Source organism: Uloborus diversus, chromosome 10 (assembly GCF_026930045.1).
Source record: "Uloborus diversus isolate 005 chromosome 10, Udiv.v.3.1, whole genome shotgun sequence".
In the NCBI taxonomy this organism is placed as follows: domain Eukaryota; kingdom Metazoa; phylum Arthropoda; class Arachnida; order Araneae; family Uloboridae; genus Uloborus; species Uloborus diversus.
This window is the reverse complement of record NC_072740.1, coordinates 46491684-46513931: the sequence shown is the minus strand read 5'-3', so window position 1 is coordinate 46513931 and position 22248 is coordinate 46491684. Positions and strand designations below refer to the sequence as shown.

The following is a 22248-nucleotide window of genomic DNA, read 5'->3' as shown; positions in this document are numbered from 1 at the left end:
ACTGACCATTTTTCGGAATGTAAGCTATTCAGAGTGAATAATATGGAACATCCGCTATTTGGGAGTGTCCGTTAAGGGAAGTTTTACATAGATTTTGTTTTATTGTAAATAATAAACTTACTTTTTGATTTCGGCTACAATTATTTTTTCATACTTTTGTTAAAGTTTTAACAACCCTTGAAGAAACTCATTTTGTCACTCTCCTTGTGCTGCTTGTCACTCTCGTGGTGTGTGAAAATTTGACCCTCTCTTTTGAGGGGCGTAGAGCCCCCCTCCCCGTCCCCTCGTGGGCACCTCTGATTTTGTACAGCGGAGATGCGACGGACGGTTTGGTTATTGTGGCGAGTGTTCATTTCAGCTGAGACTGAAATAATGGATGAAAGTACATGGCGCCATCTATTTATTAATGTCTTAACTATCAGGCAAAAAAGCAAAAAAAAAGGAAAAGTACGGAGAAATATCATTAAAAGGAAATCAGAAAGTGATTCATGGATGTAATTTTTGCTTTTTCGAACAATTGCATTCTACCAACTGTTAGAAAACAACAAAATAAAAGATAATAGCAAGGGTTAATGACATAATAATTTCTTCATTATTTATCTCAGCTATAAAATGAGTTCAGTTTTGACAAAAACGTAATTCATATTACATCACAATAATTTTTAGTAGGGTTTCAGAGTGAGAAAAAGCTTTAAAATATTTTCTCCAAAAAAGCAATTATTTTATAAAAAAATATTTCCTAAATATTAAAACTTTCATTCATGTTTTTAACATTGTTCGTTGCGCATTAGACACTTACAGCATTTAATTTTTATCATTAGCACCGAAAACTAAATGCTAAGTATCGTGCTTTTACTTTTCCAATCGAAAGTTTTTTTTTTTTTTTTTCTTTTACGAGTTATTCTTTATTTTTATTTTATTTATTTATTTTTAATCTCTCTTTTTAAGTATTTTGTCCAAACAGTTTATAATGTTCACACTTTTTATTTGTTAGGTAATGTCTTGATTACTTTGAGCCATACCAATAAAATAAAGGTTGAGGAAGCATTTTTCGTATGTCTTAATACGAAATTCTATGGCATATAAATATAGATTTCAGAAAAATTCGTTAAGGAAGGATTGAAAAAAAAAAAAAAAAAGAGCAAGAAGTCATCAATACAAATTTGAGCCATGACGATGAATTGCCTACTGTAAGTGACAGAGATCTCACTATGGAAAAAGGGAACAAATGGGGGGGGGGGGGGGGGTAAACTACATAAACTACATATGTTTGTCGAAATCGATGAAATAGAGAAAGAAGTAACTACTAGGGAAGGATGTTAGTTAAGATGCCCTCAATTTCGAAAACAAATCTTCGTTACTTAATACAAAATGCAGTGCAAATCAAAATCTAAGTAATTTACAAAACCAAAGTACAAGTGTACTATTCGCAGATAAGTTTGAAGACACCAGAGCTCCGCCAAAATGCCTAAGTTTTTGACTGAAAAATTCGCATAATAGCCACAGAAATGAAAAATTCTTTTATTCTTTGGAAAAATTATGAAATTGCTGCAAATAGAAATAATATTGTTTCACTATAAATTCCATGTTTGAAATCCTTAAAAGCCAGGCAGCCAAAGTTGTTTCAGGACAATATTAATGAAGAGAACATGATGTTACTTGTGGTACCCTGATCACAAGTCAGGATATTATTTGGGAAGTGAAAACTAAATGTAAACACAGACTGAAGAAGCGCTTCTGAGAACATGAAAAACTAGAAATTACAATTATTAGAAGGTTAGATGCAATAAAGGTAACATCACTAGCAGGCCCGTATCCATAAATTTTGTGCCTCCCTGCAACAAAATCTGTATAGCCCGTCCCCAGAGGCCTGCAATGTGTATTTGCAACGATAATAAGTCTTAATGTTTTTTTTTTTTTTTTTTTTTTTTTTTTTTCAATTTCTTATGCCGTTGGGCTCCCTTAAGAACGTGCCTCCCCCCCCCCCTCCTGCTAGATCTGCCAGGCCCGGATCAATAAATTTTGAGACCCGCTGCAAAAATTCATCAGGGCCCCTAACCACTCAGTAGATGCCCCCCCCCCCCTCCCCCCAATAACTAATTTGTGTTCTAACCTTATTTTGATTTCAATTGTTTAAATGTTTTTATTTATTTATTATTATTATTTTAAGGTTTTCAGTAGTTCTGTGAAGCACTGAATCTTGATTTTTGGATATTCATTTTATTTTATAAGTTATGCCAGCAAGTAAACAGGTTTCTCAGGACTTCACCGTGTTCTAATTTCGCTCATTCTCTTGATTCAATTTAAGTTTTTAAAAAAATCCAAAACTGTTCTCCCTCGTAGATATTGGTATTGAAAGGTTTTCACATTATGTAGAATCGGTTTAAATTGGAAAATGATTCATCTTTCAATCCGTAATTCTTACAAGTTTGAGAAATGTTTTTGTGATTTGATGGTTTTATTTTAAATATTTTCTTCTTTGTTGACTGTTTGAAATTTTCTACGGATTCATTTTTTCCACATTAATTTTGTTTCATTTTTGTTTATGTTAAAGTCATTTTAGATTTTGATCTGTGGTGAACCAAAATTCACAGAGCTTTTGTTCATTTGAGCTGGTCAAAACATTTTTTCGGAAAATGCTTCGACCAGTTTTCACGGCATTTCTAGTTAACTTTGAGAATGCTTTACATCCGTTTTTCGAATTTCATGTTATTCCTCTATTAACCGGCTTTAATTTTTAGGTGTTGTGTGCTTTTCATATAAAATAAGGTACAATACATGAACTTCAATCATATTTTTCTTCATCATCAGTTTGACAACTGCTAGTAAATTATTTCTATAAACTGACGTTCTTAGTAATTAGTGTTGAGTTTCGTTTTTTCTTCAACTGTTTTAAGAAGCATAAAAATATTTTCCAATTTTAAAATTTGAGAATAGGTTTTTTTATTAAATTTTTAAAAGGATTCTTCGGTTTCTTCTGCCATGGCGGGACCCTCGATGGTGCCCCCCCCCCCCCCCCATTGGTATGTAGATCCAGGCTTGCGGCTAGCCATATTTATTAAAAACACAATGGACACTTTTCAACTTCATAAAATTTTACCAAAGAGGCCCTAAAAATGTAACAAAACCTGGAATTATCTTGTTCTCATTTAGTACTTACATTGAACTTCGGTCTATCTATGCCATCAAAAAGTATAGGTTTTAAACCCTTCAACGTAATTGAAACTTATTGAAGAGTTTTTATTTGAAATATGATGCTTCATTTGCCTTTTTTAATCTTGCTCACATGTGCCCTCCGCAGAGGTGCATGTGAACAGTTAAAGACATTTTTTAAATTGTATACCATAAGGTAAAGAAATAATTCTTTAAAAAATCTCAAGAAAATTCTATGACAAAAAGAAAAGACAATGAAATCATAGAGACATTTTTAAGCTGATTTTTTTTTCTTGAAAAATGAAGAAATGAAAAAAATTCCTCACATGGTTCTCCGTTTCCCAACTTTAAAAAAAATGACCAAGTTATTTTTCCAAAAAACAATCGAATGTAGTCGAATACCTTAACTGGATTAAATCCACTTTTTTTCGGTCTACTCTTAAATGTCCTCCATTTCATAAACGTATGGAGCACCAAAACTTAGTTATCAAAATCAGAGAGAAAAATAAGAATCATCATAATGAGAAAATAAATATAATGCATAATACTTTTAAGAAGAAAATGTCATTTCTATAAGGTATTCAATATCCTTGCATTTATTTGGGAACAGTGGCTTAATTTGCTATACAAAATGGGGTTATTTGTGCTGCTTTGTTGACTTTGAAATTTTAATAAAAGACAGAACCATAAAGAATCTGTTCCTATATTTATACACACGTGATGAAACGTCTCATATTCTCATTGATTCTTCCCAAACGATATTTATTTCACGTGCCATAGTAGACTGACACTTCCAAGCTGTCATTCATTTAATATGCCATTACAGACTGTTTGACATCTCCCAGACGTCTTTGTATGACAATGAATTAATGTTACATTAAAACACCGGATATCAATCCACTTTCCAGTCATTTCAGCTCCTCAAAGCGTCGTCATTTTAATAGCTCACGAGTACTTTCCCCTTCGATAGAACATTTTGAGACTATGCCAGTGGTCGCAATTGCCACTATTAAAGGCATTTTTGTTCATTTATTGCTTTAGATGCTGTCTTTTTCTGGTTTACTATTTCTTCTATGCTGTTTTCATTCTAAATTTTCATTTTTCTTCTTCCCCAATAGCTGCGACTTAGCATTGATGTGAATCCTGTTGCTTAACCTTTTGTTTCATTCCCATTCCCTTTTCTCTACAGGCTGGCAGTTTCCTTTTTAAGTAAAGTCACCATGCACTCTCATAATTCTTATTTAATAGTTCAGTTCGGGTGTTAGAGTCCTTGCATGCGTGCCTTAAGCCACAAAGATTTCACTATGGCATTTACTAACACCCCAATGCTTCGCTGCAGTCATTCAAGGCAAACATAATCGAGAAAATCTTGTTACCATTATAACCTTGGAGAATGTTGTGCCCCTAGTCTATATTTTTTGTTAAAAGCCCCGCTTCAATCGTCGAACAAAACTGACCATACATATAAATACACATCGGCATAATTATAATAATAGCAAATTGACTAGCCATTATTTACAACCACAGCTATTCATTATCTCCGGACATGTCTGTGTAGTCAACTTTTTGTGCTTTAAAAGTTGGTTGGGCCCACCGCGAGAATTACAGTTGCACTCTCGTTTCTGGCACCAATTTGGTTAAATCACTACGAATAACAGACACAGAATAAAATGAATTCATGAAGTAGTCTCATTCTCATATAGGCAATAATTCTTGAAAGCTGCCCTTTTCGGAAACATGCAAGATTTTCGATAGCATATTTGATTTGTATAGAACATCAAAATTTGTGATGCCGCAACTCACTTACTGACAGTTTATATCCCACCAAAAACATTCTGTAAAAAACTAGCCAAGTCTCGATGGAGCTGCTTGTTTATCTCTAAAAAGTAGTGAAATCTAGACAAAGTCATGACAAGTCTAAGGTTCCTTACTGCGATTTCTTTATTATTATAGTTAATGTTGTGTGACTTGGCCGTTAGACATTCTTTATACCTTAGTGGGTACAGGTCAATTTTGTTTACACGTTTTCCAAGTGGCAATTTTCCATCGTCAATGGGTAGTGGTTCCGGCGAAAGATTGGTGCAATGGTGTCATGGAGCACCTGGTTTTGTACCCTTGTGTACCCTTTAACGACCAAGTCACACAACATGAACTATAATAATAAAGAAATCGCAGTAAGGAACCTTAGACTTGTCATGACTTTGTCTAGATTTCACTACTTTTTAGAGATAAACAAGCAGCTCTATCGAGACTTGGCTAGTTTTTTACAGAATGTTTTTGGTGGGATTTCACTTCTTTTTGTAGAAACATTTAATTTGTGTAATGTTCGAGTAGACTAAAGTTAGGCTAGATAGATGGTGTCCCACTACGCTGGACTTTTGCAATGACAGTCGATTTTTTTATGTACCAATAGTAGAAGGGGGCATTACCATATCTCTAATACATCTGAGAGTTCTTCATTAGATACTTCAGCTTTCGATTTTTGACATCAAATGAAGCGGCCCGCCAAGTTGAATATTTTTTGTAAAGGTTGTATGTCGATATCTAATAGTTTGGTCGGGCTCTTGTGTTTTCTAATCAGGGTCACTCCAGATCTTCAATTAGCCCAGTTTTTATAGTTTTCCCTTAATGTGGCCATCAAACCCTAACTCTGTACCAAATTTCACCTCTCTGAGTTTATGGGAAGTACTAGTTCTATTTCGATGATCATGAGTGAGTGAGTGAGTGTCATAAATGCGAAACTTTGCTTTTGCTTAACTTCGGAACTAAATGACCTACAGACTTGAAATTTCGGATTTTAAGTATATGATTATAGCTTACTGGATGACGAAAATTTCTGCGTTCTAGTCTCATCAGAAGGTTCTCAAATAGGGGCCTGAAAATGCGGCGAAATGGTTCCAGTAAAGGATGGTACGGCAGTGTTTGCTTCGCGCTCGACTTGGCGGGGGCACTGCCGTGCCCCCAAATCATTCCTTGCATAAAGATTTCTTTAGGGATGCCAAACTTTTAGGACATTTAGCACACATCCTTGTTTGCAAGACCTTCTTGCATTGTTAAACGGCGTCACCGACCAAAAACTGCAATTATTTGTGGTGGGATTTGTGCTACTGTTAAAACACCACTTGTTTTTGTTGATCAGGGGATAAAATTAATCAAGAAACATATCGCAAACTCATTTTGGCAAATATTGTTTTACCTTGGTCGCAAAAGCTCTTTTGGAAACAAAAGATGGACCTTCCAACAGGACCCTGCACACGGAGCTAAAGGCACTCAAATTTGGTGCAAGACGCATTTTCCAAACTTCATTGGAGCTCTAGAATGGCATCCGTATGCCCCAGATTTGAACAGAATGGATTATTCTGCTTGGTTCATCACTGTAAAAAAATTCCGAAACGTTACTGGTTATCTCCGTGGAACGTTTCGGGATCTCAGAGGTTTTCACCTATTTCCCCGCAAAATCAAGTATCTTCGCAAAAAAGTTTCCTGAATTGCTAAAAGATGCACGAATGCAGACATTTCACTGGTGTGAAAGATATTTTTTGCTACCAGTTTAAAGAATGACTGAGCATGTTTATAAGGTGTATCGGCTTCAATTTGATCACGGCCCGTCCAGATTGACTGAACTCCCAATGGGAGCAAATAAGTCACTGGATAGCTGCAGCCTTGCGAGGCAGGAATTGCAGGCAAGAAATATGGTTGGTTCTTGCTTGCAATTATTCGCGCAGCTTTGGGCATGGTAAACCAGGAAGTTTCTAATCAAATACATTAAACCTATTTAATTTTTGTAGAAGGTTCACGACTGGCTTTAACAGGGGATATTTCCCAGCATTTCAGGAAGGTTATTTGTATCGGAAAACGTTCCTGGTTTTTGTAAGAAATGTTACTGGTTGAAATTGGGCACATCAGCTGCCTATTATTTTCCAGGAACGTTTCTGAATCGTTTTTACAGTGATCTTGGAGACAGTTGTGTGTGCTAAACCTCATAAAAATTAGGTATCCCTAAAGGAATCCTTATACAAGGGATGGTATAAAATATCAGTAAGTGAGTTGTGGCCTATAACCGAAAATTTTGTGACACGTTTAAAGCTCTGCATTAAGGCTAAAGGTAACCACTTTGAAAATTTATAAATATAATAGACAAAACAATAATGTATTCATATTTATTATGAAGTTCGGTCGTAATATTTTCCTTTGCATTAAAATTACAATGTGTAATATGTGTCCAAGTTACTTCTTGTCATCCTGTATTTACGTTTAGTGCTTCATGGGTGGGTTATGAGCTAAGTTCACAGGTTCAAGTTTAAATGTTTCTTCTTTCTGGTTATCACCCTAATTTTTAATAGCCTATTATTAAACTGTACAGAATTTTCCCACCAAAATTAAAAACCGACAAGAGTTTCGTATTCTAATATTTAACAGCTACACTAAATGATAATTAAATGAGAAATGCACCAGACGCTTGTTAGTTTTAATTATTCCGACTTGGCTTTGCTTCAGCGCGCGCTATTTCAAAGCTTTTCACAAAGCTCAAAATTACGATAGAGGGAGTTTTTTCTATCTAAGCAGTAGCTCTAATTCATTTTATATTCAACTATCTCAGAAAAGCGGAATAAATTTTCTTGAAAATAGTTAACCATTAAGCGCATAAGTATTCTTGACACTTTCAATTATCTTCTTGGATGAAAGCCCGAATACGCGGGTTATTGCAAAACTAATGCATATGTTTTCGCTGTTTACAAACATGTTTATTTGGTTGAAAACATCTCTTTACAAGACTTCAATAAAGTCTCTTACATCACAATAACGGACTCCTAACAGCTGGGAAACGTTTCTCTTCCCTCTGACAAGTCATATTTTCTCTTATGTCGAATGACTCGGGTACCAGCAGCAGAAAGCAATGGTTTCCACAACTTCGATAATAAACCGAGATTAGTTCAGCAATCAAGAAACCAATCGTTCTCACTTTTTATCGTTTAAATGGTTTATAAACGTAAATTTTCATCTGACCCACTGAAGTGTTATGACATTTCACTGACGCACCCATACACTGTAAAAACGATTCAGAAACGTTCCTGGAAAATAATGGGCAGCTGATGTGCCCAATTTCTTCCAGTAACATATCTTACAAAAACCAGGAACATTTTCCGCTAAAATTCAGTTACCTTTCTGAACTATTCAGAAAGCTTCCCGTTTACAGCCAGTCAGTCCTGTCTCTGGAATCTTAGACTAAACTTAGGTGGGCATACTAAAATAGTTCGGCACCTCACTGCGTTCCGAGGAAAGCTCTAAAAGCAGTATTGCAAACAAGGCCAAAGCTAAGAAGGAATTGCAAGTATGTACCAAGAATTTTCCCCTGCAATTCTTGCTAAACTGCGTAGTCCATAGACTGATTTGCGCCTTGGACGCTTTATCAGTCTGGACGGGCAGCATTCGAGCTATACCGGATACACTTTATAAATACGCTCAGTTAATCTTTAAACTGGGAGCTAAACATATTTTTTGCAACAGTGAAAAGTTTGATTTCGTGCGACTTGTAGCAATTCAGGAAACTTTTTGACAAGGATACTTGATTTTTCCAGAAAGTGGGTAAAAACCATTGAAATCCCGAAATGTTACACGGAAATACTCAGTAACGTTTCGGAATTTTTTTACAGTGTATGGCGTATCAGATGTAACTGAGAAGTTAAAAATCCGTCGGGGCTCTGTCCTTCGGAAGAAGGGGCACAACACAACACTGAAAGCCTGTACAGAAATATTACAGGGAGGGAGGGGGGGGGTTAAATACATAATGCTGTACGATTCAAATGAACATAGCAGGTTATAAGTTATAACCCCTTCAATGCAGACGATTTTTGTTTCGTTTACATTAAAGAGGTTTCACTTTTAAATGTGACGTTGAGTTTGCTCAGGCATGCTTGCCCTCCTGTAGCAGCACATGTGTATGATCTTAATCATTTTTTTTAATACCATAAAGGAAAGAAACTGTTTTATAAAAAACAAAAAACCACAAAAATCGCCGAGAATTTTTTTTTATACATACCGACACTTTATATACTGTGAGAAATGAATGATTTTTTTTTTTAATAAAAAAAAATGCCCACGAGTACCTCCATCTTCCATATTGCTTTTATTCTTTAGATTTCAAAAAAACGAGGAAAAGTTCTAGTCATTTCTCACTATACAAAACTTATTGCAGAAATATTTTATAAAAAACTAGCTGACCCGGCAGACCTTGTTCTGTCCCATAAATCATTTCTAGGATTCAAAAACTCTGTTGGATAATTTACAGCTTCGTCAGAATCGCAAACTGTATAGATCGATTTATATGATACCAAGTCGCTAGGTCGTATCTCCAAGTTTATAAATCGTCAACCTTCACATTTTTTGCTGCCAAATATGGCTCTTTCTGCCAACCACGCATGATGCATGTATTGTGTGCGTACATCGCGGTGAGTGAGAACATTTTCTCGAATCAACGATGGTGCTGAAATTAGTGAGCAATTTTATGCATTCAAAATTTTCATAGACAGCAAATTGTCATTCGTCGATATCTGACAATGGGTCCGAGAATTCGTCAGTAAATGGATCTTGTAGCATTTAGACGTACATGTTTTAGCTGGACCTTTTCAACATTAGGATACAGTGGCGAGGATTTCAAGTAAACTTTAATCTCATCAGGGACTTTTGAATGTAGAATGACGGAAATGTTTGTCTGAAATCACTTGAAGAGAGTAAGAGTGCCTTGTTACCTTTTGATGTGCGTCTGGGTTATTTGGAATATTCAGTGGCAGCTTAAATGCTGAATGAGCTGTTCTGCATCCATCCAGTAAAGTTACTGCAATGTCAAATGATGCAACGGATAATGCGATGTCATCATTAGATCATATTTCGGCAAGAATTGGCAAAATGCACCTTGACCCACCGAAACTGCTAGAGGTATAATCGGAATTTCACTATCCAGAATTATTTTATCCTTTCCTTTCTTTTTTTCTTTTTCTTTCGACACTTTCTTTTTTCAAAATATTAATTAAAAAATACCTAAAACCCCAAAGTTTCACCCTTCTATTCTTTAATCGCGAATTTCCCAATTTTCAAAATACCCCTGCAAAAGAATCAAAGAGCAAAATTGAAAATCATTGCAAAGATGTTGCTTAAATTATTCAAACATTTTATTTGTTAATAAAAAGCAGATGGCTACAAATAAAAATTTTAAATCTTTGAGAGTTTTTCGATGTTTTGCCAAAGCGTCGAGTCTTTCTGACACTTGGTATCCAAAAAAAAAAAAATTAGATAGAGATACACTAGTTACCTATCTGTATGATATACACATTACGACCTATTCTCATACCTGCCAAATGCACATAAAAAATTTCATAAAAAACGGTCGAGCCGTTTCGAAGGGGCTCAAACACAAACACCGTGACATGACAGTTTTATGTATTAGATTTTTGACCTTTTTTTTTTTTTTTTGTATTTCTTTTATTTGGTGTTTGAAATACCTATATTCCCAAAATTTGCCCCTCTTACCCCCTCCCCTTTCCATTTTTTAATCGAAAATCTCCCAATTATCAAAGTACTTCCGCAAAAGAATTAAAGAGCGAAACTGAAAACCATTTCAAAAGCCTTGCTTAAATTAGTTTCAAACATTTTATTTGTTATAAATAGAAAATAGCAATAAATAAAATTTTTAATCATGGAGAGTTTCCGAAGCGCCATCTAGTGGGGTCATGTTCCGATATTTTGCCGGAGCGTCGCGAAACAAATTCTTAAAAGGGACTTCCTAATTACCAGCGGTATGAAATATACTTTATGTCCTATTCTCATACCTAACAAATATACACAAAAAAATTCATGAAAATCGGCCGAGCTGTTTGGAGGAGTTCAATAACTAACACCGTGACAGGAGATTTTTATATATTAGAGATTGTAATTGAGTCTGTTGGTGTAAATGAAAGCGTGAGGTAAAGGGAAACCAACTCTAGAAACCACACTTGTGGTGATTTCTGCGACTAAACTTTTGGTAGATGAAGACTAGGCAGCATAAAGAAGACATGCTGATAGTGTTTTTTTAATGTCAGTTATCTTACATTTTCCTCTCCAGTAGGTCTACAAGTACGAAGTAAGTTATCAGTAAGTAGTGATTCTCCCTAAGCCAGGGATAAGGCAGAACTACCTGCAATATACCAGACAGCCTGGTTATCATATCCAGAGACTGCAGTTTCATGCTTATAACTCATCAGTCTGGATTAGGGATTAACCGAGCTGGAGTCTGACGTCATCTCATTGAAGCTGAGAGTGCCCATGTGGGCAATATCCAAGCTTTGCCTTCAATTCACGAGTTAAAGTGCATCATGATGAGGACACTCGCTGGTGAGTCTCTGGATGTGATGACCGGATCGGTCGGTATATTGTACGAAGTAAATTACTTCAACTAAATGTATTTGTCATACAGAAGATAACTAAAAACATTCATTTATGAACTTCCTCTCCACTGAAATGTTTTATGTGTAATTTAGGTGTTTTCTTTTACTCCATGCATGCAGAGGAGTAAAAGAGAAAAACTAAATCTGTTATTCTTCCTATTTTTTGTAAGATTAAAATATTCAAGTAAAATACATTTTTGTGTGTATTTTACTCAAACTCAGCGCAAGAGTCAATTTTTAACGATTTTACTTTTTTAAATGATTTCAGAATACATTTGGAAGAATCTACAACAACCACTTTGGGTAATAAATCTTTGTTTCCATTTAACCCCTAGAATCTGGGATAAATGGAAACACGCTGGGGTTAATGGAAACACCATGTCATTCGGTAACAAATGTTCATAAAAGTTTTTCATTCGAGATACTCTTAGGGAGTGTGTACACTTGGACACAATGCACAAAATTTTATCTCTCATTTGAATACAGTAGAATACTAAAGCTTGGCCTAAGGTGGACCAAAAAGTGACTGAGTTTGCAAAAATGCCGGGTTATTAGGAATGCGCACCTTAAATGTTTCACGTTTTTCTTCTTTTTTTTTCTTTTTTCGTTCTGTAAGAACGTCGATTCGATTTCTTTATTAGCCCGGGTAATTGAGGGCCGAATTCTCAAGACTCTACTGTACCTCAATGATATTGCACCTTTTAATAAAACTGTCGTAATTTTCTCAACGATTACTAACTTTACATTGATCTTATTCGATATTTGAAAATCAATAGTTTACAATAATTTGTTATTCACAATACAATACAATAGTGTTTACATTTTCTGACATGATTATTTTCCTTAAAGTAGCCAAAAGTAAAAATTTGGCAAAGCAATATTCAAAGAAGGGTTTTTCTTTTTAAATGAATGCAGATTAGAACAAATTGTGTTTCGATTTTGAGAAAATAACTGGACATTTATACTCAATTGACTCATTTATACTCAACTGAAATTCATTATAAAATTAAAAGTTCTTCCTTGTCGTTAAAAAGAAAAAAAACTTGGTATTATTTATTAATTTATTTACTTATTTAGTTTTTGACTGCATATGTAGTTTATGATTGATTTCACCTAGGTTTTTGAAAGTAAGTGAACAGTATTTTATTAAAACATTTATTTACATTACGTGCAGTAGCAAAACTTTCTGATTTCTGCATCGGATATGCAAATAGATTGTTTCCCATATTCATTTATCCTACTGATATCATCAATAACTGAACAAAAAGATGAACTTTCGTTACACCGAACAGTAGCTTCAAATATGGCATTACTTGGGGATGAAGACAAAACAATAAGGTAATCATTGAAAACCTTATCATTATTCAGTTTATGCATAACAGAATTATTGAGCAATAACTTCTCTTTTTCAGCAATCCTGGCATCAAGTACTTGAATCAAGGTTAGAACCGCGCAATCAGTTCTATACACATCAGTTCGATTGTTGATTGTATCTATCACAGTTTGAGCTGCTACTTGAACTATTTTATCGTCTTTAGGAACGGCTTTATGTATTTGGCACGGACACCAATGAGGCGTAATTCTTGCCTGTGAACAAGTTCTGTTGGCTGGTATTTCTCGAAAGAGGCTAATACCAGGTTTTAATTTGCTTTCAAAACCAGAATCTCCGCTTATTATGCTAGCTAAATGTAGCATAGTAGCGTGGATATCAAAAGGAGTAGACAATCGTTCGCTATTGATGATTAAGTTTTTTCGAAGCTCTTTATTCTTCTCGAGGAACCATTTTGGCAAGCAAATGTGCATGAAAGGCATACGTTCCTCGAATTGGCCTATATATGTTTTTCGTATAGGTCCATATCGAATGCCGTGATCACTAAAAAATACAAGCATTGTATTTTCTAAAACACCTGTTTCGTGTAAATTCTTAATGAGTTGATAGGTTGGCTCATCAGCATAGCCAGCAAAATTAAAAACATCATGAGTAAGTCTAGCTAAAAATACATAAGCAAAAAACGGACGATATTTTCCCATTGTATCCACAAAGCTTTTGAGGTAATCATAAATAACTTCCATTTCCATTTTACTACCAAAACACTGCCCTTTGCTCTTTGCTTTCAATTCTGATTGCTCCACAGCTAGAGCAAACGGCCTGTAATAATAATCCGCAGGAGAATTTTTGAACCCATTTCTGTAGTAGTTAAAGGTAGCAATTTCGGGAGCATCTTCAGCAAACAAAGTTCTGTAGCCCAATTTTGCGAAATATTTCCAAAAAAAGTCAACATCATCAAAGAACATAGTTTTATTATGCACTTCATCATAGTAATGCTGATAAAAATGACCTGTTAAAAGAGGCATAATATTAGGAAATGTATTGTCACCCACTTTAGTATACCCTTTCATACTGATTGGGGATAGGAAGTCAGACAAATATTTTTTAGTTTTAGGAAAATGTCGCAAAAAGTTCAAACTAGATATTGAATCCAACCCTAAAAATATCACATTTAATGGTTTCGCTTTATGAGTATCAGCATGTTGAACACATCGCTTTTCCACATCAGTTTTAAGCGGAGTCAAAGGTAAAAACTCTTCAAATGTTTTCTGTTCCTTTTCTGAATCGGAAAAAAATTTACACGTAGTCTTAATAAAATCAACACTTAATGGCTGATTAAAAATCAGTTTTTTGGATTTTCCTAGAATGACTAAATTGTCAATTTTTTCTGAACCTGATATATTTCTAGTTATTTCTTGAAACACACACGAAATATTCTCAGACGATGCTTCGTAATAATATTGTAGCACAGCATCTTCCAGTCTAACTTCAGCATTAGATATAATTCTCAGGACTGAAGGCTGACCCGAACATTTGTAAGAGCCTACTTGTTTGAAAAGATCTTTAACGGATGCATCCCAAGGACTCCAAGCTGGTATTTGGCATCCAGGTGTATTTATCAAGAAATCTCTTATTGTATCATCGGCAAGCACTCGAAACGGTATTTCTTCGGTAACCCAGAAGTAACGAGAATAGAAGACTACCGATATAAAGCAGAAGATGAGAACAAAAAATAAAAACTTTGGTCTTTGAAAAAGTCGACGTTTCTTGGATCTCATTCTGCAGCCTGAAAAATAAAAACAATATTTTAAGAAAGCGCTCGAGCATTCTGAAAAGACAAGAAAGACAGAAATTTAATTTTACTTCTAAAGGTCAGTTCACACACGATATAGTGCGTGAGGGGGATCAGTACGAAGAAAATTATGGGTATGTTTCCGTGACTGAGCAAACGGAACGTGACAAGACTCAAAAGACACTAAAATAAATTGCTAGAGATATTAACTGAGTACCAACTTCTATTATAGCCGTTTCCTTTCTTAGAATAGTTAAAACGCTTTTTCAAGTCTGCGAGTACCGACAATTGTGATGCAGATAACTTTTCAGTAAACACTAAAGTTATGTTTTCTTACTTAAAACATTGAACCAAACAGTGACATCTAGAATCATTATATCTCATTATGATCACATATTTGTTGTAACAATTTTTCAACTGCTTATATTTGAAATCAAGATTTACCGTTATAAGCCCGGCATATTAGCCTCCCGTACTTGGAGAAGGTATTGTGTGGGATGTGGTGGGGATACGACGGTGGAAGTGGAATCGGCATGTAGAAGTATATGTGCCAATTGCAGTAGTTGTAATGGAATGGCACGGTCATGTGTTGCGATGGATCATATTCGAAATGGTGGATTTTTTTATTAGTACTTATCAAGATTTTCGCATTTGGTTCCAACTTGGCCAAAATGATCCTATTCGGGTAGAAAAGCTGTTCACGTAGCGAAAATAAGTGTCCAGGATTTTTCTTACATTCCTATCAGAACATTGTTGGACAGCTGCATGTTTTAGTGCTAAACACTTCGGAGATTTTTTGCTCGCTCTCACTATTGCCACATTTTTCAGTGTTGTAACGATCTGATGTCTGCTAGGTGGAGGGTTTTTTTTTTTTTTTTTTTTTTTTCAGTGCAGTACCTATAGCTCTAAAGTTTGATACCCAAAAATCATTTTTTTCTATCTGGATCAGGATCATGTCGACCAGATTGAAACCGAAAACAATACTCTTGCGGAGTAGTAGCTAAAAAAATACCATATTGAATATGTTCCTCCACAACACATGACAATGCTTACCGCGATATGCCATTGCTACTACTGCAAATGACACATGTACTGTTTGTTATCTGTCGATACCACTTCTACTACCATATCCCGACCACAATTGACACAGCGCCCACTCCAAACACGGGAGGTAAATATACCGGTGTCTGTATATGTAGTAGTGGCTAAAACTGAACTTTTGGACATTGTTGTTTTTCTAACTTTCAATGATTAAGAAAATGTTACGTTTCTCAATAGTCAAGCTAGTATTTTTCATTTCTAATGGGAATTAATACTGAGCTCAATGCATAAAATAAAATAAAGTTTAAATACTTACAATACGACTAAAGTTATACTTACTTTAATCCAAAAAACAAACACGGTCGTGAAGTGATTTGTGATGTCAAACTTTTCTGGCCAGCTAATGTTCTTGTTCTGGGAAGATTAATTGCTGCCAGCTGACATCACGTTTACAGTTAAAACAATTCATAATTGTGAATTGTTTTCAGGGTCCGACTAAGACTTTATAAGGATACCGGGCACGAATATTTTGTGCCCCCTCCCATAATTTATATAGTGAAGCTCCGATAAGTTGAGCTATGACCTTGACAATGTTTACCTCTTTTTGCAGAGCTCAATGTAAAGAGAATATGGCGCGAATTTCAGTTGGAATACTTTTGCAAAACTACTATGAAAGTAACTTAACTCAACTCGACACTAATTAATCTTCCCTATACCTCGAAAGATTTGAGGTCACAGCTTTTCCATTTTCAAGGTCACAGTTCAACTATACCATACATTAATAAAATATCCTGATACTTAAGTATTTAATGCAACCATAATAATATGAGATGTTGCCAAACTTTTTCTTGTTAGATATAGGACATAAATATTAAAGTTATCTATTATATAGCATATAAAATACAGTAAAATATAATATTAAGCATGGAGTGACTTTGGGATTTGGGGAAAAAGTTATAATTATAAGTCGAAATTGTATTCCTAGACTAAAAAATTGCTTTTTCTATGGTGCGATTAGAAGTTGCTCCAATAAAAAATATATATCTACAAATGTTGGTGCCCTGGACCTGTGCCCCATGTGCCCATGCCTTAATCTGGCCCTGTTCGTTTTGTAGAAAGAAGACAATCTTATACTATGAAATCACAATTGTTGCTGTTTTTTTTCCCTCCAATGTAAATATTTAAATTTTGGGTTTTGTACTGAATTCAATGTTCAATTCTATTTGAAATGATGGACGGGCAATTCCAGGGGTAACTAACTGATATTCACAGAGTATAACAATAAGTATTTTCAAACATAGAACAGAAAATATATTTTTTTAAAAATATTTTTTCTCATGGCTTACTGTACTTTTTAAACTGAACTTTATGGTCAAATTGAATTTCCAAACTACATTTTGGGTCATTTTAGAAAAATTGTTAAAAGCATGGTAACTAACTGACGTGAATGCAACCTGTGTGAAAAGTAACACTGATTCAATATGAGATTTTTCTTAAAGTACAAGGAATTTTCATTAAACTTAAATCAGGATCAGATAACAATGAATAACCTTTCGACCTATGGCATTTGAGTTCGAAAGTACTGCTACAACGAAGAATTACAGTAATTGGAACAGCTTGGTAACTGACTGACACTTCTGTAACTTTCTAAATATACTAATGCGAATGTTCAAAATTAAGGAGCAACCCTTGGAATAATTTTACACAAAAGATAAGCATTGAAAATACAATTGTTAAATTTGATATTATTAATATGAAAATTTGCAATATTTACAACATTTGGTAACTGATTGAGATGTCGGCAATTGATTGACTTTGCAAACATATAACACAAAATATCCATTAAAAAAGATTCTCCTATTTTATTGATTTTTTCAATCTGAATTTTTAATGGTATGATAAATTGAATTTCTAAAATGAAGTTTAGATTATTTTCTAAAAAATGTTAAAACATGAGAACTGACTGACATGAGCGCAACTTGAGGGAAAAGTTACAGATTGAATGAGAGATTCTTCCGAAAGTAAAAAGAATGTTTGATTATTTTAAATTGGGATCAAGGAACAGTGAATTATGTTTCAGTATATGGCATTTGATTTCAAAAATATTACTACAATAAAAAAAATTACAGTTAGAATAGCTTGGTAATTGACTGACAGTCCAGTAACGAACTGAAATTTCCAAATTCTCTATATACAGGGTGCGATTGAAAAGTAACCGAACTTTCGCTGGAACAACAATTTTATTGAACTTTTTGACAAATGCACTTCCTATTCTTCGAAACACATCCCTTGGGCTTCGATACACGCATTGTAAAAATGGATAAAATCATGGATTCCAAACGATATCACACGATCCTAGGGCGACATTCTATTCCCTCTGGCATTTGCCTTATTGGTCGTGGATCCTTTACAGAATATGATGAAAAATTAAAAAAATATTTTACACTTCAATTTTTGATTAAAGGAAAATATTTTGTCCATCTTTTTTCTTGTGAAGACTATATAACACTAAATTTTGCCCAACTAATTAGTAACAAAAGAATTAAAAATTAAAAAATAATAAAATTGATGAATAAACAAATTAATAATAATGTATAACAATAATTAGCAATGAATTTACCAACTGATTGTAGCAAAATAATAAGTATAAATCGTCGCACCATTTTTAAGACTTATAATAACCGTACACTATTATTAATATTACGGAGGTAATATGGAAACTGTTCACAAGTGCTCTTACATGTTGTATTCACAAGTGCCCCGTCATCTACCTTAGAATTAACTGTCAAAAATAAATAATTCTTAACTTAGTTAAAAAACTTAAAACATCATACATTTACTTGAATGTTCATATAATAGATCTCAATAATTAAGTTAAGCTTATCAATTAGTTTAAAATATATTTTCAAGTGAAGAAGACAGCGATAAAACTACATACAACATCTTCTAAAACAAAGAAGTTGTCACCACAGAAACATAAACTGACTCATTGCTCTAAAAGTTTGGCCACGAAGTAGGATTGGTATTGCCATTACGTGAGAATTTTTCAACATTTTTTTCATGAAGTTATCCTAGTAAAACAACCCATGTTCAGATGTGCCCCATGGTCACAAGTGCTCCCTTTCCCCTATATACAAGAGCAAAAACAAAAACAAAACAAAAAAAAAATCAAAGACAGTGACATACATTTAAACTCTCGAATGACGACGCTAGAGACTAACGATTAAACTAGTAAGACAAAAAACGAGAACTGTATACTATGTAGAAAATGTACATCAATGCAAAAAAAAAAAAAAAAAAGAATTTCTCATTACTGCAAACGGACATAGCGATTCATGCAAACAGATCAAATAAGTCAAATCATGTTATGTTAAACTACAAACGTCTAAAAAAGGGGCCATTTTTTCGAAAAAAAAACTGGTCCATTCACTCGTTTACAGGCGTAAGGAGTGTAGATGTAAATATCGGGTTTCAACGTGACCTAGAAAAATTTGATGTCATTGGGAAGGAGAGGGAAGAAAAAAATAGATTTTGCACTTGTTAAGTTAAAATGAGTATTTACTACATTTAGTTTATCTTCAACACACACAAAAAAAATAAATAAATAAATAATAATTAATAAATAGTAAGCAACTCCGCAATAACAATATCCACCCGTGGATAATCGAGAGTTTATTGTAACCATTTACACTTACTTCTCTTATGGATCGTCTGAGAAGTATTGAGTCATTTACAGTCAAAGATGGTTTTTTCTTATGATTGAAGATTGAACAAGTTATCATAGCTTATTAGCTATACTACACTGTAAAAAAATTCCGAAACGTTACTGGTTATTTCAGTGGAACGTCTCGGGATTTCACACGTTTTCAACTATTTCCCCGTAAAAACAAGTATCTTCACAAAAAACTTTCCTGAATCGCTACAAGTTGCACGCGAGCAGACTTTTCACTTTTGTAGAAAATATTTTTAACAACCAGTTTAAAGATTGAATGAGCGTGTTTATTAAGTGTATCGGCTTATGGTTGCTTAAGGCTTGTCCAGGTTGACTTAGCTCTTGATGATGAGCGAAAAAGTCAATTGATGGCTACAGTTTTGCGAGATAGGAACTGCAGGCAAGAGATATGGCTGGTTCCTTCTTGCATAGCTTTGGCCGCGGTCGCTCTGATTTTTATGGAGCCTTCTTGGTAAATGTGGAAGGTTCTAATCACTTACACTAAACCTACTTAATTTTACGAGAAGGTTCAAGAGATATGACTGGCTTTAACAGGGGAGATTTCGCATTTATTCAGAAAGTTTCAAGGTTAATTTCAGAAAGGTTACTGACTTTTAGCGGAAAACGATCCTGATTTTTCCAAGATATGTTACTGGAAGAATTTGGGCACATCAGCTGCCTATTATTTTCCAGGAACGTTTCTGAATCGTTTTCACAGTGTAAAGCTGTTACTATATTTTTCATGTATTTCATATGTTACAATACTTATTAAACGTGCCTTATTATAGGTATTTGTACTCAAACGGTAATATTTGTATCTTTAAACACAACTTATCAATGTTAAAAAGTAAAATAAGCTCAGTTTGTTGTAAGTTTAAGAACAACAATTGATTATTTAACGATATTGTTTATTATTCTTTAAATAAACACTTCCTTATATCAATTACTGCTTTTTTTTAAATCACAAATTATAGGGGAAGGTTGTCGTCAATGAACCGGTTCCATGACTAGACCGCGAAGATACTTCCCGTACCACAGTTTGTGCAGACGCGTAATCAGTTTTAGTACATTCCTTTGTCTGAAAACAGTCTACTGCAGAGTCGTTAAGTAGCTAAAATTATTTAATCATATTGTTAATCGGTCAGAAAGGATTTCTACCATTATCTTACTAATTAGTAAGATTTTCATTTAGTTATAACATGCTTTGAATATCACTGATCATCTAAACGTGAATATTGACTTAAAAGGGTGCTTTTCAAGTACAATTCCCCATACTTCATGTTTCATCATGATTCGTCTCAGAAGTAACATCTATAAGAATATTCAAAATGACGCAGTTGCTATCATTGGACCACTAGGTGTTTCCAGGAATGGACCACCTGACAAAGTGTTTCATTCATGGAAAATCTCAAATATTGCTGTAACTACTTAACTTACTCTTCTACTTAATTACCTTTGAAAGTTGCTCCATTGTTTTGAAATAAATAAGACAATGAAAAAACTTATCTCAGTAATTCATGAAAACTCTTTATATAATTTCAAGAATATAATTTCATATTTTGAAACTAGAGAAGAAGTTTTTGGAATTACAACCAAAAAAATTGGGGGAATTGGCCTTTCAAGAGGCTGAGAAAAATAACATGTCCCACTGATTTAATTAAGACAAAAAGTCTCTTAGTACTATAATCTCTGGTAGTTTGAGACTTAAGCTTCTGGTTTCAGTAATAAAATGGTCAAAAATGTTCTCTGACATTTTAGAGAGCAAGTATAATCTTGCGTTAAACGAAAATTTTCAAAATTGATTTAACAAAGTACTCAACAGTTCAAAAGGGGTTGAAAGATATTAGCTAAAAACAGTGTTGCACAGGCTGGGAATATATCAAGTGGTGAATGAGGTGTAATGATAACAGCTGTGTGTTGTGTGAGTGCTGGTTTTTTTATTTATTTATTTTTTTTTTATTTTTTTTATGTTCCTCTTATCCGAAAATTAAATTTTAGAAAATAAATCTATTTTTCCGCAACTTATTTTTATTTAAAGTGTTTATTGATCACCTATTACAAATATCTGTAAGTTACGCATTGATTTTTTTAATTTGAGAATGTGGTCCATCGATGGAAACTCAATGGTCTATCCATAGCAATCGGTAGCCATGAATGGACCACATGCTAAAATATTTATTTTTAATTTTCATTCTTTATTGTGTATATTTATCATGAAAGTGAATATTATTATTAAAAGAGAAATACACTGAGAAATTGTTTCTATAATTAACGTGAAACTTGAGTTGGATTTCCTTTCTAAAAAATCGAAAACTGTTATGTGGTTCATTGATTGCAACTCGAAATTATCATCGTAAGTTATCGTCGTGTTAATATCGGAGCAACTTGCTGCATCCGCGGAATAACTTTCCCTAAGGTGGGGCAAGTTGTTCCTTTCTGTCTTTAGGTTCTTTAAGTTAATTATAAAAAAAAAATTACGAAATACAACTCAAAAAGCAGTTTCAACATCAAAGGAGCATATCATTACTCGGTATTAATCTCAAAATAATAATTCTAGAACTAAGTATTAGCCCCGATCTCCCTTTATTCTACGTTATGAAAGTTTATTTTGCCAAAAAATAACTTTATTATTGTTGCTTTTGCATATTTCTTTATTTATTTACTTTAATACATAGCAGAGATTTATACCATTAAAATTAGGAAAAATACACTGAATAGAGATATTTCTTGAGAATACAATCAAAAACTTGTAAATAAATTTCAAAAAACGAAAATAATTATGAAAATCATATATCTA

At 34.0% G+C, this 22248-nt stretch overlaps 1 protein-coding gene across 4 annotated transcripts in view; it reads right to left on the bottom strand.

Moving 5' to 3' along the window:
• Positions 1 to 12718: 12718 nt before the first annotated feature.
• The window catches only part of LOC129231560 (uncharacterized), an 83480-nt gene continuing 73950 nt past the window's right edge, over positions 12719 to 22248 (bottom strand). For all 4 annotated transcript variants that reach the window (XM_054865912.1, XM_054865915.1, XM_054865913.1 and 1 more), the window contains one exon: positions 12719 to 14692. In XM_054865912.1, the coding sequence (XP_054721887.1) occupies positions 12741 to 14684 (1944 nt within the window). In that variant the 5' untranslated portion in view covers positions 14685 to 14692 and the 3' untranslated portion in view covers positions 12719 to 12740. The remainder of the gene's footprint in view (positions 14693 to 22248) is intronic.